General features: G+C 41.8%; 2 protein-coding genes across 4 annotated transcripts in view; both read right to left on the reverse strand.

Annotated features, from left to right (window-relative positions):
• Positions 1-124: 124 nt before the first annotated feature.
• On the reverse strand, positions 125-10,629 carry hipk1a (homeodomain interacting protein kinase 1a). Of its 2 annotated transcripts, none has more exons than XM_085145234.1 (16): positions 10,264-10,629; positions 8,444-9,180; positions 7,260-7,633; positions 7,051-7,174; positions 6,777-6,896; positions 6,609-6,695; positions 5,538-5,719; positions 5,276-5,426; positions 4,724-4,928; positions 4,509-4,627; positions 3,053-3,201; positions 2,805-2,957; positions 2,548-2,715; positions 2,233-2,426; positions 1,831-1,961; positions 125-1,716 (listed from the first exon to the last, which is right to left on the reverse strand). In XM_085145234.1, exons 2-16 carry the CDS (start codon positions 9,176-9,178, stop codon positions 1,300-1,302), a joined length of 3,309 nt encoding a protein of 1,102 aa, XP_085001360.1. In that variant the 5' UTR covers positions 9,179-9,180; positions 10,264-10,629; the 3' UTR covers positions 125-1,299. The 2 variants fall into 2 exon arrangements, with proteins under 2 accessions (XP_085001360.1, XP_085001359.1); XM_085145233.1 differs by having other exon boundaries at positions 3,053-3,204.
• A 1,972-nt stretch (positions 10,630-12,601) lies between these two features.
• Positions 12,602-15,410, reverse strand: part of acap3a (ArfGAP with coiled-coil, ankyrin repeat and PH domains 3a) — a 71,345-nt gene continuing 68,536 nt past the window's right edge. For both annotated transcript variants that reach the window (XM_085145237.1, XM_085145236.1), the window contains exon 25: positions 12,602-13,371. In XM_085145237.1, coding sequence (XP_085001363.1) covers positions 13,265-13,371 — 107 coding nt within the window. In that variant the 3' untranslated portion in view covers positions 12,602-13,264. The remainder of the gene's footprint in view (positions 13,372-15,410) is intronic.

A 15,410-nucleotide genomic window follows, 5' to 3' on the forward strand; every position in this document is an offset into this window, starting at 1 on the left:
ATGCACCGAGTTGTAGCTGTGTGATTGGTTGATAAAATATAATCAAGCAGTTGGCCGCCTTCTGTGCACTGTTGTATGTAATGTGTGAAAGTATCGTGTTTTTAAAGCACACGTGAGGCTCGGATCCTGTTTTAATAAGGTTTTTATTGCGTATATACGGGTTAAGGTTCATTGTGTGTTCTATGTAATGTAGCACTTCACAACACAGCAGGATTGGAAGAACAACCATCATTTCACCAAACCAATGATTTGCTTAGAAGCAGTGACATACTGAACATTAATTAATTCTTATTTTTTTTAATATAAATTGTCCTTGTCAGATTTGATTATTCACTATTAAAAATGCAGCACTGTGAATTTTTTAATCTAAATGGCTTCAGCTTCTACGTATGCGATACCCAATTTCATTTTATGTGCACGCTTTACTCCACAGACATCACTTCACAAGACAAGAACTTGTACATTTTCCCAGTATTATTAATGTGTTTGCCGTACAAATTAAACATTACTAATGTGTCTACAAACCAGCGCGGCTGCAGATTACAAACCTCCCCTGAATGCTACTCCATGTCAGACACATGCAACCTTAACATTAAACTAAAAAACAGACGAAAAGAAAGTCTCTGATACACCGACTCTATGCAGAAATGCATCATTCAGTATACCAAACATACAAATATAGTCAAGTTAATGGCCAGTACTCAAACAATAAAAACACACAGACACGTCATTATACAGTACAGTACGCTGCTTAGTCTCCATTAGCTTTTGTAATATAGTACAGATAAAACACACACATACATACAGTACATTCATAAATAAAACATAAAACACAGCAAGGTAACTTATCACAATGCGCAGACTTTTAAATTAAAAGAAGATGGTATAATTAAGTGAGGCATTTGTTTATATGTAAATGTGTCATTTAACCCATTATTTGATGAATGTGATGATTATTAATATAGCAGCATAACAGTAGAGTTCCACACAGCTTTTGTAAAATCAAAGTATTAGGTTGATATGTGACTAATAAATTACAGTCTGTAAGTAAATTTAGCTTTATCTTCTGCTTGTGTGCTCACAGCACGCTAACCTGTGACATATGACGCAAAGAAACCTCAAAGGTAGAGAATATTAAAGTAAAACTTGACAACGATTAAAATAGTAACACACTCTGGACGGCAAAAAACAGTTGAGTTGAAGAAGAAGGAAAAATAATAAAAAGAGTCCGATCACAGTCGCCTGTGATGAGCTTGTGCTCGTCTCTAGTCGCGGTCTAAGTTTGGTCTTCATCAGTGTTCACAGGTAGGGATATTGGTTGAGTTTTCGCTGGTAAGCGGCACCCGAGCGTTGGAAAGGCTGTGCTGCCAGCTGTTGCTGCTGCTGTTGTTGATGGTTGTTGCCGTACTGTCCTGGAGCAGACCCCCCGAGGGCTAAGCTGCTGTTCTTCTGAAGCAGAGCCAAAGAGGAGTAAGCTCCGCTTGCCCTGCCATGGCGGGATGTACCGCCCTGCATCTGGTCTACAGCCTGAGACACTGAGGCCAAGGCGGCAGAGGCCGGGTAGGCATACAGATTTGGCGTCGAGCCAAAGAGGGTGCTTTCGTGGAGCCGGTAGGACGAGTGGGAGGAGACGGGAGGGGGATATGTGGGCTGCCTCCTCAGGGAGCTACTGCTTGCTGTTTGCTCGTGAGAAGATGGCATCACAGACTGCTGCAGCTGAAATGAAAGACAAGAATGGCCTGTGAAGTGCAGAGTCAGTCTACGATACCTTTGGCCAGAGAATGCTAAGTAACGCCGTGCACAGAACATCATGCTGTTGAAAGCTGTTACCTGACTCAGATTCAGAGGCTGAGATCTGCTGGACGCAGCCCGCTGATTGCGCTCGGTTGTGAAATCTCCTGACCGACCAGACGCTTGTGTGGATGCCTTTTTGGACTTTACTGAGCCGCTTGTAGCTTGATCTAAAAAAAAAAACAAAAAAAAACAGCCAACTGTTAGCACTCAGAAGATCAGAAAAATCAATAAAACATAATTTTTTTCTTTTTAAACTGCTGTTGAATAATCCAGTTTTGCATCTGCAGTAGCTCAATCATTTACGTGCTGCCTTTTAATAGGCTGGCTCGTGTACACATAGGCATGTCAACTAAATGTTTTTCAACCCCAAAACCAAAGAAGAATGTTGCACACAGTTTTCAAATTAAATGTGCCCCTCTGTTTGAACCGGTTTTGGACCTGAAGCTGCTGGAGCCTTGTGGGTTGTGCTTTCTCCAGGCTGGCTTTTAACTGAGGGCATGATGACTGCTAGAGACTTTGTCGGCTGAGAGGAGGTTTTGGGGCTCAGGGGGCTGCTGGTAGAGGAGTCTGAGTCATGGGAGTCGTGCACAGTCACACAGCTGATCACATTGGTTCTCTGACTTGTTCCAGAGCTGCAGGAGAAAGAAGAAGAGTAAAAAGTTTTAAAAATAACATTTTTATTAGACACTACTAAAAGTTGGGGGGAAAGAAAGCAGTGCAACATAAGGTGACCAGATTGAAAACGAGGCTCACCAGGCAGCAGGAAACTTTGTATCATCCTCATCTTCAGAGTCGCTGTGAATGGTGATGATGCTGACGGCAGGGCTTGGTGTGTCAGAGATAACAATGGGCTGAGACTGGTCACCGGCAAAGGAAGTGCTGTTGACCACATTGGTGGCTGATTGTACTGAGGACACCGGCCTGGAGGAAAGAATAAGCAGCACACTGACTGCCTTAAATATAAACATATGCGAACAATAAGGTGAAAAATGAAAAGATCGACAGGATACCTGGGTCTGCTCTCAGCGTGTCGAGCCTTTGATCTCTTGCCCTGTTGGGATCTCGAGTGAGCGACCCCTGAGCTGTGGTTTTGGGTCCCAGTATGACGGCCAGCACCAGAGTCGTGCTGGTTAACGCTATCGTATTGGCTGCCATGGCGACCTCTACAAAACGGAGATATCACTTCAGTACAAGTAAGCAGTTGTGAGGGATGCTGTTGCATTTTAACTCAGAAATGAGCACCATCAGAATAAACTACCTCCAGCCTGGAGGCTGCTGACTGTCGGAGATGTGGGCTCCCATGGGTGGCTCTGGCACCACAGCCTGCCCCGGGTTGTGAATGGACATGCCAGGCATCTGTTGCCATGTGGAAGGGATTAGAATCTGCTGTGTTCCTGCTGGCCAGCCCTGCTGTGTGAGCACATGTACACAAGCATGCTGAAAAACTGTAAGAAACAGGTGTTAAGTGCAAAACAAAAATCTGACAGAGAAGACTCAGTGAGCACATGCCTCTATCACTATGCCAGCTGAAGAAAAGGCAGCATGGGTTCAGCTTACATATTGTTTTCAGATTTATTGCTGTGTGTAGAGAGAGATGTATTTTTAACTGCTAAAAAGGAAAGAGAAGTGATTTAACAGCTTAAAAAGAAAACATTTCACATGGATTATGATGCCAAGCATTTATGCCACATGAATCTGGGCCAAGCAAACATGAAACTGAAATGTGTTCATCTGAGATAAGAACAAAAAAACAATTAAATTTATCAGAGAATTCTCTCACAGCTTTCTTTGTAACAACAATAATCACCGAAGCTTAAACACAGACGTGCACTGCTGTCTTCCACCAGGTGGCACCAAAGGTTTGCTGTATAAGTAAGCTAGTAGGCTAATAGGTTAGTAATAAAGAGTCACAATTGTGTTTCCCACAAACGGAAAGGAACTTGTCCCCTTGGATTGAAAACGTATGTCATCAAAGATTTCTTAAGCAAGACAGGAGGGCCTGACTGGACACAGGCTTAAGCCAAAGGACCACTTGAGCCCCTTTTCCATTAGTACCTACTCGGATCGACTTGCCACGGTGAGCCATGGTTTTCAGGGTTTTCCATTTAGTCACAGTACCTGGTACCAGGTTCCAAAATAGTACCTGTTCAGCCGAGGTTCCAAGCAATCTGAGCATATACTAAAAGGTGACGTTGTCAGACTGCATGCCACCAATTGGTTGGTCAGTTATGTCACTCAATCACGAGAGCATCTTATTTACGAAAATCTAAACTGCCATTTTTGAAACCTGGCAATGCTACAAAAACAACACCGTGGTCCCACAGACCGAGCAGCTGGAATATCATTGCTTCAAAGTCCACCTTTGCTGTAGGGTTTGTGTTGCATACTAATTACGCCAAGGATGCTCGGATACATTGCTATAACAACAACCACGCACATGAGCTGGTACTTGATTGTAATGGAAAACCAGTCGATCCGAGTCGAGTCTTGGCGTGTCGATCCAAGTAGGTAATGGAAAAGGGACTTTAAAGATTGATAACATTAAATGATCTGTAATGCAGCATTTTCTTTAAGAAAACTGTAGGCATTTCATTTAAATGTTTTAAGTACAGCTGTCAGATTTAGCAATATTTCCTTCTTAAATCATAAAAAAGTAAATGTAAATGTAACATGAGTAACACATACTAGTAATTTAAGCATTTATAGGATCCTACCTGTGCCAGCATGCTGGGCTGGATGTGAAGAGACTGAGAGGACTGGTTCTGAGGGACTAAGGGTACTGAGTTTTCCATTCTCACTGGGTAAGCAGATGGCTTGTTGGAGGTTTGAAGACCTGCACGAATGTCAGATATGAAGAACTGGTCACAAAATATAGGTGGCAAAAGAGAGAAAACATAACTTTTTGTTTAAACTGTCCCATCATTTTTACCCTGGATGGTTGGTGGGCAAACAATCAGTGTCTGCTGGAAGGGCTCGGTCTGGGTGCAGAGCTGGGTGGGTCTGGTTTGCAGAGGAACTCCCTGCTGGGTCAGACCAGGGATGTTGATGGTGGCCTGCTGGTAGAGGCCAGGCTGATAGTTCAGCAGTGGGACATTACTACTGAGAGACAGGGACTGGCCTCCTGTAGAGGTCATCTGGAAGACACGACAAAGGAAACTTTTAAATTAATGCCTAAAAAGATGAATTTAGATTTTTACATTTTTGTATGAGAGCTGCATTTACAAGCATACAGTGATGAGTCTTCAAGTGCCTAAAGCCAGGCTATGAATCAGAAATGGAAAAGTTTGTTTGGTGCATTCCTACATCTAGTACTTGTAAATAAGTTGTTTTTAAATGTCTCGCCATTTTGAAATGAAAGAGTCTGTACATAGAAGTGTACAAGCTAATAAATTAGCATTGTTCTACAAAATAACCAATTACATCTTCAGAATAATCTTAAGATCAAACTGTTCCTGAGGCAGTTTAGAGATCATCTTCTCACTTGATTGTGCTGATTAAGTTGGCTACTGAATGTGACGGTGAGGTTTGTTGCTGCACTCGGGGTGTTGTTGCTTGCAAACATATTTTTTCCGTTCTCAAAGGCGCTGCATCGGCGTTTACATATATCCATATTTTGGAAGCAGGACTTCACACTGTGGAATAAAAAAACAACAACATATAAATATATACATTTAAATCAGACAGAAGCTAAACAACAGTCATCACAATCTGTAGCTTCATTTCTTTATCCACGCAGGTCTTACTGTGAGCTGTGCGGGAAGTGCAGCAGGTGGGTCATGGTAACAAACGGGTGGTTCAGCGTCTTCATAGGTGTGATCCTTTTGTCAGCGTCGAGTGTCAGCATCTTCTTCAGCAGGTCTATAAACTCCCGCCTGTCAGCCTTCTCTGCCAGGATGTCTGTGCCCTCCAGGTTTGTCATGTTCACCTGCAGGAAGTCACGGCACAAAAAAGTACCTCCTTTTAACTTCTACTAATTACTTTTTCCCTGACCTACATGGAAAACATGAGTCTGATTCTTTACACCATGCTCCTTTAATATGCATAGCAGAACCTCTAGAAAGAAATACCAGATTATTCCCAAGGTTGTTATTTAAGTAAAAGGGGAAAAGGGAAAATATAATGCTTGTCACATTGTTGCTCATCCTGTGCATCATTTTGTTTCCCTGCTTAAATGATTCAGTGTAGCTCCGGCCTTTCCTAAGCTTTTTGATGACTGAAGACAAACTAATTGATCATATTAGAGGTATCAACACAACAACAGCTATAACAGCAGGTTATGACGTGAAATGGTGTTAATGTTTGTTGGATTGTGTACTGCTATGAACTGTGTGACAGGAAGGTCCAGTGTATCCTCTGCTAAACAAGGTAATCGAAAGAAGCATTAAAGCAAGCAAAACTCAATCAGGAGAAGAAAAAGTACACGTCACAGGGGCAACTTGAACTCCTGACCACTCGCTCTCAGATCTATTTCTTATCCTATTACACATTAACACACTTAGATCACAGTTACCAAATTAGCTAAAGTCAAATGTTGGTCTATTTAACAAAAATACAACAAAAAACAGACATATGCATTTAATTTCTTTGTTGCAATGATGCAGTTTTTTGCTTTGTTGATACGGTCTGACTGGGGCTTTACCTGGAAACACTGTTGTTGTCTAATATCTAGGGTATAGTTTTTGCCATCATGCCATTTTGGCTGCTGTTTGGGCCATGTTTGTGTGTTTGTGAGGGTCCTACTTTGCCCCAAAGAGGGAGCAACACTTAAAATATCTGCTAACAGCAGCTGTCTCTTAGACAGTATAACTCCTCACCTGCATCATGTCATCCAGACAGTTGAAGATGTATTTTCTTGCCTCCTTCGACTTGATGCCCATCTCTGCCTCGTGCTCCGCAGGTGTCTGCAGAAAAAAGCACCACAGCAAAGCTTCAGTACATGAAGTGTTTTTTCTCGTTTGGGGACTCATATCTGTGTCACCTACTTTGAGCCTCCACAGCGGGTAGCTCGAGTCAGGGCCTCGGTTGAAAAAGCGGCTGGTCTTGGTTCCTGCACTAAGGAGGTACTCTGCTGGAAGACCCTGGGTCTGAGAAATGTAGCGAATCTGAGAGAAAACAATGAAAAATAAGTATAAAATAGTGGTTAAATGATGGTTAAAATTAAAGGCACTGCCTCTTTGGTTGACAGCTGTCCCAAGACAGGCAGCTGTGTCTGATTTTTATGTAAATGTCAGTGTGTATAAGGGTGCTGCAGATGACCTGGTCATACTCTGAGGCACCGGGATAAAGGGGCCATCCCAAGAACAGCTCAGCAATGACACATCCCAAAGACCACATATCGATGGCTTCACAGAAAGGAAGGCCCAGGATAATCTCTGGAGCTCTGTAGGCCCATCAAAGCCGATAAATGTGAAGATCACAGCAAGTAATTTACAAGATATTTCATAGCTCTAGGAAAAAATGCTCACCTGTAATATCGAGACTGCAGGTAGGTTGAGCATACAGCTTTGGAAACATGGCTCGCCGAGCCGAAATCAATGACCTTCACCCTGTATGGCTGCCTCAGAGGGTCTACCAGCATGATGTTTTCAGGCTTCAGGTCGGCATGGATCAGCCCCAGGCTCTTCAGCTTCATTAGCGCGGTGGCGACCTGCTGCAGGATTGGCCGGATGCACTTGAGCATCAGAGGGCTGAACTTGCTGTGCTTCAGGAAGTCGTAAAGGTTCTGCTCCAGCATCTCAAACACAAGGCACGTGTGATTCTTGTGCTGGAAACACTCGTACGAGCGGACAAAGTTGAACTCATCGGCATTTTCCGTGCTCAGCCTGCTGAGGATACTCACCTGCAAGTAGGAGGAAGATGGTATTATGTGGTAATAAACAGAAAAATGAATGCAAAAGTAACATCTTCCTTAACAGGCCAAAACATAAAGGTTCACAGATTTTATCTTCGGTACCATCCAGTACTCAAAATCACATATCAGCCCTATGGCAGAAACAACACAGAGGATCAGAGGAGTCAGTAGGATTCATCCACCAATTTAAAAATATAAAACAAAACCTGTACAAAATTCTGCGACAATCAAATAAATGAGATATTTCAGTCAGTGGCCAAAGTTCAGGTTATTGTATCTGTTCCCGTAGATGGATGTTGGTTGATCTCAACCATAACTGCCAACCATGCAGCCAGACCACTAACACTGCTTACAATATAAAGCAAATAAAAGAAACCTGCTTTTGGCTGCTCCCATTTGCACAAGGGATCACCACAGCAGGTAGCCATGCTCATTTGATTTGGCAGATTTTCATGCCGGATGCTCTTCATATTGTGTTATATTGTGAGCACAAGCGTCTCACGTGCCTGACAACTGCACAGGAAATATGACAGCTGTCCATGTCTACAATCTAGTATAATCCCTGCCATATATCAGTGCTTCAATTCACTGTAGTCTAGTCCTGAGGTAACTATTGATGTCTTATTAAAATCAAGGTGGAGGCTGATGCGGTCAAACAAGCTGAAAACACGCCAAAAGCACAAGTAGGATTGCATTTATGATGTCACATACATGCACCGCCATTCCCAATTTTCATATATTATGAAATTATATGCTAATAAAGGCTCCTTTTTATCAATTTTAACAATATGTACTCACCTCAATTTGCCCTTGCCGAGCATAAGAGGGATGGTTCTTCAAGATTTTAATGGCCACTATCTCATTTGTGCCCCGCTTCCAGCATTTAGCCACCTGACCGAAGGTGCCGCGTCCCAGAAACTCGAGCACCTCGTAACTGTTGGACATGGAGCACAGGATCTCGTGCTGCACCAGCTGATAGTCGCCCTCGCTGTGGGAGTTGCTGCTCTTGGTGGTGGAGGTGGAGTGTGCTATGGACTGAGCTGTGGTGGTTCCCCCGCCGCCGCCACCAGTTCGGTTTGAGACCACGGGGGCGGAGAGCTCCTCCAGTATCTGCACGCTGTCGCTGCTGTCCACCTCCTCACTCTTCCTCTTCAGGCTGTACTGCTTGTGGTAGAGGTCGGACGGCTGGGAGGAGGACTCCGCATCCTTGATTCGCCGGCTGGAGGAGGAAGATGAAGAGGAGGATGAAGGAGGCCCGCAAAGGCTGCCCGTGCTGTCTGCCGCCCGCACCACCGTCTGCTCCCTTGAGCCGGCCGTTGGCGGGTGGACCTGGTTGGAAGTGTACACTTGGTTAAAGTTGGAGCCAGAGGTTGAGGGTGCAGCTCCCTGGGTAGGGCTCTGCTGGTAGTAACCATTGTCTCCCAGCTGGCTGGATGCATCCCAGGAGGGGTTCTCCACTTTAAGTCTCTTTGAGCGAGAGTAGGCACTGGAGGACACAGAGGGGGAGGAGAACACCTGGAGCTGCGACGCCATGTCTGTGGAGGAGCAGCAAGTGGGTTACTTTTGTTTTAGAGCCTCTATTTATATTTGTGTGTGTGTTCTTGTATGTTACTCATTTATTTATGTTTAATTATGTGTGAACAGACAGAAGCAGTTAACTGTTTTTATCCTCAAGTTTGGAGCTGCAATAATCAATCAATTAAAGAATTATCTGATTAGTGCCAAACATCAAAGGTGATCAGTGGTACTATTTACGCTTGACTTTTGATCTACTTTACATCCCATTTGCATTATATTTTCCTCTTCTGGAGTACTTGGCAGCAAAAATCATCCTGCAGGAGTAGACTTCACCTAAGCAGGAAAATGATTCTTGTATAGTCTACCTAAAATCAGGTCTTTTAAACCCCGTGACTCTTTTTTTTTCTCCCCCCAATTTGTTCTCTGTTAATTTCAACAAGTCATTGGGATGTTATTTATGATTAAAGTGGACATATTAAACTAATTTTCGGCTCTGTATTTTTATTCTTGGATTGTACCAGGGTAGCTATCCCTAATTCCTTAAGTCTGAAACAGGCCGATTTGATTCCCGTAAAGCAAATTTCTTCTGATTAGTGACCCCTCCCATAAAAGCAGGTGGGTGGAGCTTCCGGGCACACAACTTGAACTGTACTCTACAGATGAGCATACGTCACACAGAGCCAAGAGCAGAAAAAAACTGTCATGGTGAGCGTTTACAGCAGAGTGGAGAGTTTGACTCACAGGAATTACTGGTACTTTTTTAACATTCAAATAATCTGTAAACCGATTAGGCATGAGTTTCATCAGTTAAAGTTAATTGAAACCCGTATTTGATTGGTTTCATGAAATAAAAGGACAAAAATGATCACATTTTCACAAGAGACCTGGACTGAGCTAAATACTGTTTATTATTCAGATTTGTGATGCCTTTATTGCATTTATTAGCACAGGAAAGTGTGATTCCAGTGTTTTGACCCCATAGAAACTATCAAGCTGGGGCTACATCTAAAACCACTTAACTTAGACATCATTAACATGTGTTTCCGCTAACTGGCAGTAACTAACCCCAGCAGCATTTTCCCAAACCTGACTGACAGTACCTGTATTTGCTGACTCTGCACACCGTTGCCTGTGTGATATTAAGGCCTCGTCATCTTCTCACCGGGCTCCGTGTGGTGCAGCAGCGGGTCGGCGGAGCTGCTCGCTGCCTGCTCGGAGCTGGAAGGATGAGAGCTAACCGAGCTAACAGCCAGCTAGCTTTTTCTCGAATATCTGAGTCATACCTGACTCCGATCCGCTGTCTCACATCGCGCGACAAACCCGCATTACGCTTGTCGTTTCTCTCGAAATGTCAGATAACATCCCGATGAGCACAGTCTCCGGGACACAGCTCCATCATCACAGTCTGCTCGCTCCACTTCCTGTCCTGCCGACGTAACCGGCGGCGAGATGTGACGGACGTCAACGGCCACGTGCGTCGCCTGCAGTCAAAGATCGTGTATCTCCCGAGTGTATCTCTCTGCCTTATTTACCTATCTTTATTAGACCGATCTGGTTCTCTTATAATTAACCTTGTGACTATATATGTATAACTACATTAGTGACATTTTCCCTGTAGTTTCTCTCTGAGTAGCACTGGCTGAACTGTCTGTCCTGGGACAACATGTCTATGTGGTGGAGGAGTACAAGTACTTGACTGAAGACTACTACAGAGGCTGTATACAAGAAGGAGATGAGCACGCTCTGTTTACTAAGGAAGCCGAGATCCTTAATGTGTGCTGCAAAATGATGGAGAGTTTCTATCAGTCAGCTGTGGGGAGCAGAGTGTAGTTTTCTGTAGTTAGTTTGGCTCTGTAATTGGCAGCAAATTGTACATTTTTGAAGCTGTGATAGAGAGGTGGACACTGAACAAACTGCTGTCCATAGTCTGTAGTCCTGACCACCCTCTGCCACTTGTACCTTCTTCAGTACTGGTGGAGCCTCAAGGACCTTCTATAAGGTGGTAGCACGAGGTTGTTAATGTTGTTATTAACAGTTATTTATATTGTATTATTATTGTTATTATTATTATTATTATTATTATTATTATTATTATTATTATTATTGTATTATATTTTTATGACATGGAAACTAGTGAAAAATCATCAGATTAAGTGACTAATATCCAGTATAAATTTATCATTCTGTATGGAGGACCTGAGAAGCAACGTTCATGGCTGAAAAATTAGTCCTCCAGTGGTCGGCTGAGGCTGGCTCCAAAAGGAGTTGAATCCCCAAGTTCACAATATTAAGAAAACCGTCAGTATACACTGGATCATAATAAAGATTATTATTATTGTTATCATCATTATATTGATGTGATTTACATTTAAATGTAAGGGTGTGGCTGCTTTCATTGACAGCTTCAGCTAACAGCTGCCAGAGAGGCTTCACCTCAGCTGAAGTCATATAACTTGACCCCTTGACTGTCCACATTTCTCTTTTGGTGAGTGAAATTGTAGAAGTTTATATCTGTCAGATGCACTCATTACAGTTTGAAAATGCAGACTGCTAACTTTGCACTGCACTTTTTTTTGTCTAAATATGGTCACTTCTGGTTCTAAAAGGAACAAACCCCACCTCCAAATGCAATGTCCAAAATCTGATAGGTGATGCTACAGTGGCTACGCCCATCTTTTTTAAACAGTAGATGGACAGTTACCATGGAAATAAAGCATTAAATTATGATTTTATTATTTTATCTTCTTAGACAGCATTTTAAAACATTCCAGTCGTTATTTATATATTTAAAAATGTACTTTTTTAACCCATGGAAATTTAATATTGTTTTTGTACACCTTTTAAAATTAAACAATTTAGAGATAGATTATCTTTCACCCATCTATCCATTAATTTCATTACTTACAAATATATTAAACAGAAAAATAATGTGTAATCAATTCATTTATAGGAACTGAATTACTGAATTTTATAGATAAACAGATATACATCTTTATATATATATATATAGAGAGAGAGAGAGAGAGAGAGATGGATATACATGTGTGTGTGTGTGTGAAAGATTACATTTTAACCACTGGTACCTTATTATTTATTTATATTTTTTAAATTTAGAATTTTGTTCTCCTAATTAAAACTTGTAATAATGCTATTCTAGCTAAATATTCCATGGAAACGTGGCTGTAAACATCATATTGACAAATAAACACAAATAAAGACTTATTGGGAAATTAGAAATTATTTGCACACATATTGAATTTATAAACTGTATAACTACCGTCAACTGAAATTGGGCTCCACTGTATTTAGATAATTCCCTAATTAAAAAGATCAATTTGTCACACATTTCAACACAAGGAGGCGCTGTTGTCTCAGCGACAAGGAAAAACGGAGTGAGTCGAACAGACGATGTTTATTTCCATCCATCTCTCATCTTGCCTTTTCAGATATATTAGCATTTTTTATTTTTGTCTCTACAGCTTGTTTACAGCATCAGAAGCACTGCATTTCATAGTGGTACACCACAGTAGACAAAAATACATCACCAAGACTACACCAGCATAGTCGATGCAAAAACAAAGGAAAAAGAGAACATTGTTTCAGATCAAAACTGCTTATCAAGATGATAATAACTAATGATATTAAATTTCTTATCCTTGAAATATAATAGGAGTACATGCATGCAGTACATATACAATCAAACATACTGGAAAGTATTGATGTAATGAATCAGCAAAGAAATGATGGTTCATACAAAACAAGTGCTCAACTAACAATGTATTTATACGCATATATATTTGAGAGGAAAAGACCAGCAGATCCTCATAGAACAAAACCCTATCAAAATAAAAGTTGTAACTGAACTAAAATGCATTAATTTCTTCACTTTAATGAACTTTAAATGTGGCTTTTATTTATTTATGCATTTTTGTAGCTTTCTCTGTGGAATAAAACTGACTGTATAGTATACGGTGATGGCTGAATTTATTCAGCAGCATCAGGCTCCTCCTCAGGGTCACCTCTCATTGAAATCCAGCTGTGGTGAATGTTTGGAAAGCTGCATTTTTCAAGTATTTTCTCCCTCTCTCGACTCTTGAAGGACTACCTGAAGGAGTGTCGGAAGTGCAAACTCCTTCTTTTCAGCTTTTCTGGGTTGTGGGAAGCCATGTGCGAAAATTCTCGGAAGATGTCAAGGTACGTGGCGTCTCCTGATGAACAAAAAGAGAAAACACAACAGGAAATGACGATGAAAACCACAGCCCGAGACCCAAAGCTCTTTGAAGAGTCAAAACATCTTTCTAAATGAAAGTTAGGAAGGAAACAACAGAGGAGCCTTCTGAATGAAGGGCCGAGGCACCATGAAGCTTCCCCTCTTTCAACTTTTCAAATACTGAGCCTCTACTTTTCCTGTTGTCATGGTGACCGCTGAGCCCACCACCGCTACTACCACAACAAAAGCAACTCAAGTCTTTTGTGTCCGTGAGAGCTGCCAGGCTCAGAAAATTAAAAAGGGGATGAAAATTCCTGGTTTTCCCAGCTTGTTTCTGAGTGAGTCAGAGAGTTCAAGGCTCCTGGTAATTATGGAGGTTTCCTTTCCTCTATAGACATTCCTTATTGAGCTGGTTTTCCTATCTGTGTTTGGCCTTTGCTCTCAGAATATTTTACAAATGTCTGTTCCCACAGTCTTAAGAGAATTAAGGCAGTAGAAAGGATTTTGTTGCCTCTTTTTTTTTTCCTCGAATAATGAACAGAAGGATTTTTTAGTAGTACCACTTTATTAGGTACAGCTGTTAAGTTTCTTGTTCATGCAACTATCTATTCAGCCAATCACCTGGCAGCAACTCGGTGCATTTAAGCATCTAAAACTGGTCAAGATGACTTGCTGAACTTCAAACTGAGCATCACAATGAGGAAGAAAGATAATTTTTTGTGCTACGGACCGGTTTATGTCCAACAATATTTCACGGACCGGCCTTTAAGGTGTCGCAAATTAGTACAACAAAATAAATCCAGTACCGGTACCAAAACAAAGAAGATTTATTCATAACACACGGGAAAAGACCCGAGTTAATGATAAAAACAATAAAACCCCTGAAAACCATAAATTTCACACCCAAGCCCCAACTCTCGCGGCCCGGTACCAAACGACTCACGAACCAGTACCCGGCCGGGGGTTGGGGACCGCTGATTTAAGAGACTCTGAATGTGGCATGGTCGTTGGTGCCAGATGGGTTGGTCTTAGTATTTCTTTGCTGACCTGTTGGGACTTTCCCAAACAGTTAGGCTATTTCTAGAGTTTAGAGAGAATGGTCATAAAAAGAGAAAATATCGAGTTATCCATACTATTTGATTATTTCACTTGCTGAATTAGTACGTTTGCTCACTTACAAAGAAATGAACAGTCTCTCATTTTTATGGTCGTCTCATATTACTGAAGAGAAATTGATTATCAACCAAAAATCCCCCTCCCCCCAAAAAAATACATTACATAGAAATTATAAATTTATTTGTTGGAATGGAAGAAACTGATTCTGTGGACTTAATGTCCTGACTTAATAAGCTGAGATCAGGAGTATCTGTTATTGATCGACTGTCTAATCAAATACTTAAATTACTCAATGATTCAGTTTATAACTTTTATATAATGTGTTGTTATTTTTGTTTTGTGTGTTAGATACAGCACGGTGGCACGGTGGTTAGCACTGTTGCCGCACAGCAAGAAGGTCCTGAGTTCAATTCCAACATCAGGCCGGGCTCTTTCTGTGTGGAGTTTGTGTGGGTTCCCTCCGGGTACTCCGGCTTCCTCTCACCGTCCAAAGACATGCAGCTTGTGGGGATAGGTTAATTGGATAATCCAAATTGTCACTAGGTGTGAATGTGCGAATGAAAGTGAGCGCGAATGGTTGTCTGTCCCTGTGTGTTAGCCCTGCGACAGACTGGCGACCTGTCCAGGGTGTACCCCGCCTCTCGCCCTATGACAGCTGGGATAGGCTCCAGCGACCCTGAAAAGGATAAGCGGAAGCGAATGGATGGATGGATGGTGTTAGATACATATCATACTGTTTAATGCACTAAACAGCCCCCCCCCCCCCTCCAAACACACACCACTTCAAATATTAAATATATTAGTTATTTGCTATTTGCTTCATAGTTCTGCTTTGTGGTAAAGTTAGTAAAGCAAGTGAAAGAAGAAATAAAGCACAGAAGAAAGAGAGAAGTTAGTGATTAGTCAGACCTTTTGTTTATT

The sequence above is a fragment of the Neolamprologus multifasciatus genome, chromosome 20 (assembly GCF_963576455.1).
Source record: "Neolamprologus multifasciatus chromosome 20, fNeoMul1.2, whole genome shotgun sequence".
In the NCBI taxonomy this organism is placed as follows: domain Eukaryota; kingdom Metazoa; phylum Chordata; class Actinopteri; order Cichliformes; family Cichlidae; genus Neolamprologus; species Neolamprologus multifasciatus.

What these genes read in the sequence shown, in the direction of transcription:
- hipk1a (XM_085145233.1), bottom strand. Translation starts at nt 9,178, where the DNA reads ATGGCGTCGCAGCTCCAGGTGTTCTCCTCCCCCTCTGTGTCCTCCAGT. An exon ending in ACCCGCTGTGGAGGCTCAAA is followed by an intron (nt 6,696 to 6,776) that starts GTAGGTGACACA and finishes TTTTTTCTGCAG; the next exon opens with ACACCTGCGGAGCACGAGGC. An exon ending in CAAGGCTCCAGCAGCTTCAG is followed by an intron (nt 1,962 to 2,232) that starts GTCCAAAACCGG and finishes TTTTTTTTTTAG; the next exon opens with ATCAAGCTACAAGCGGCTCA.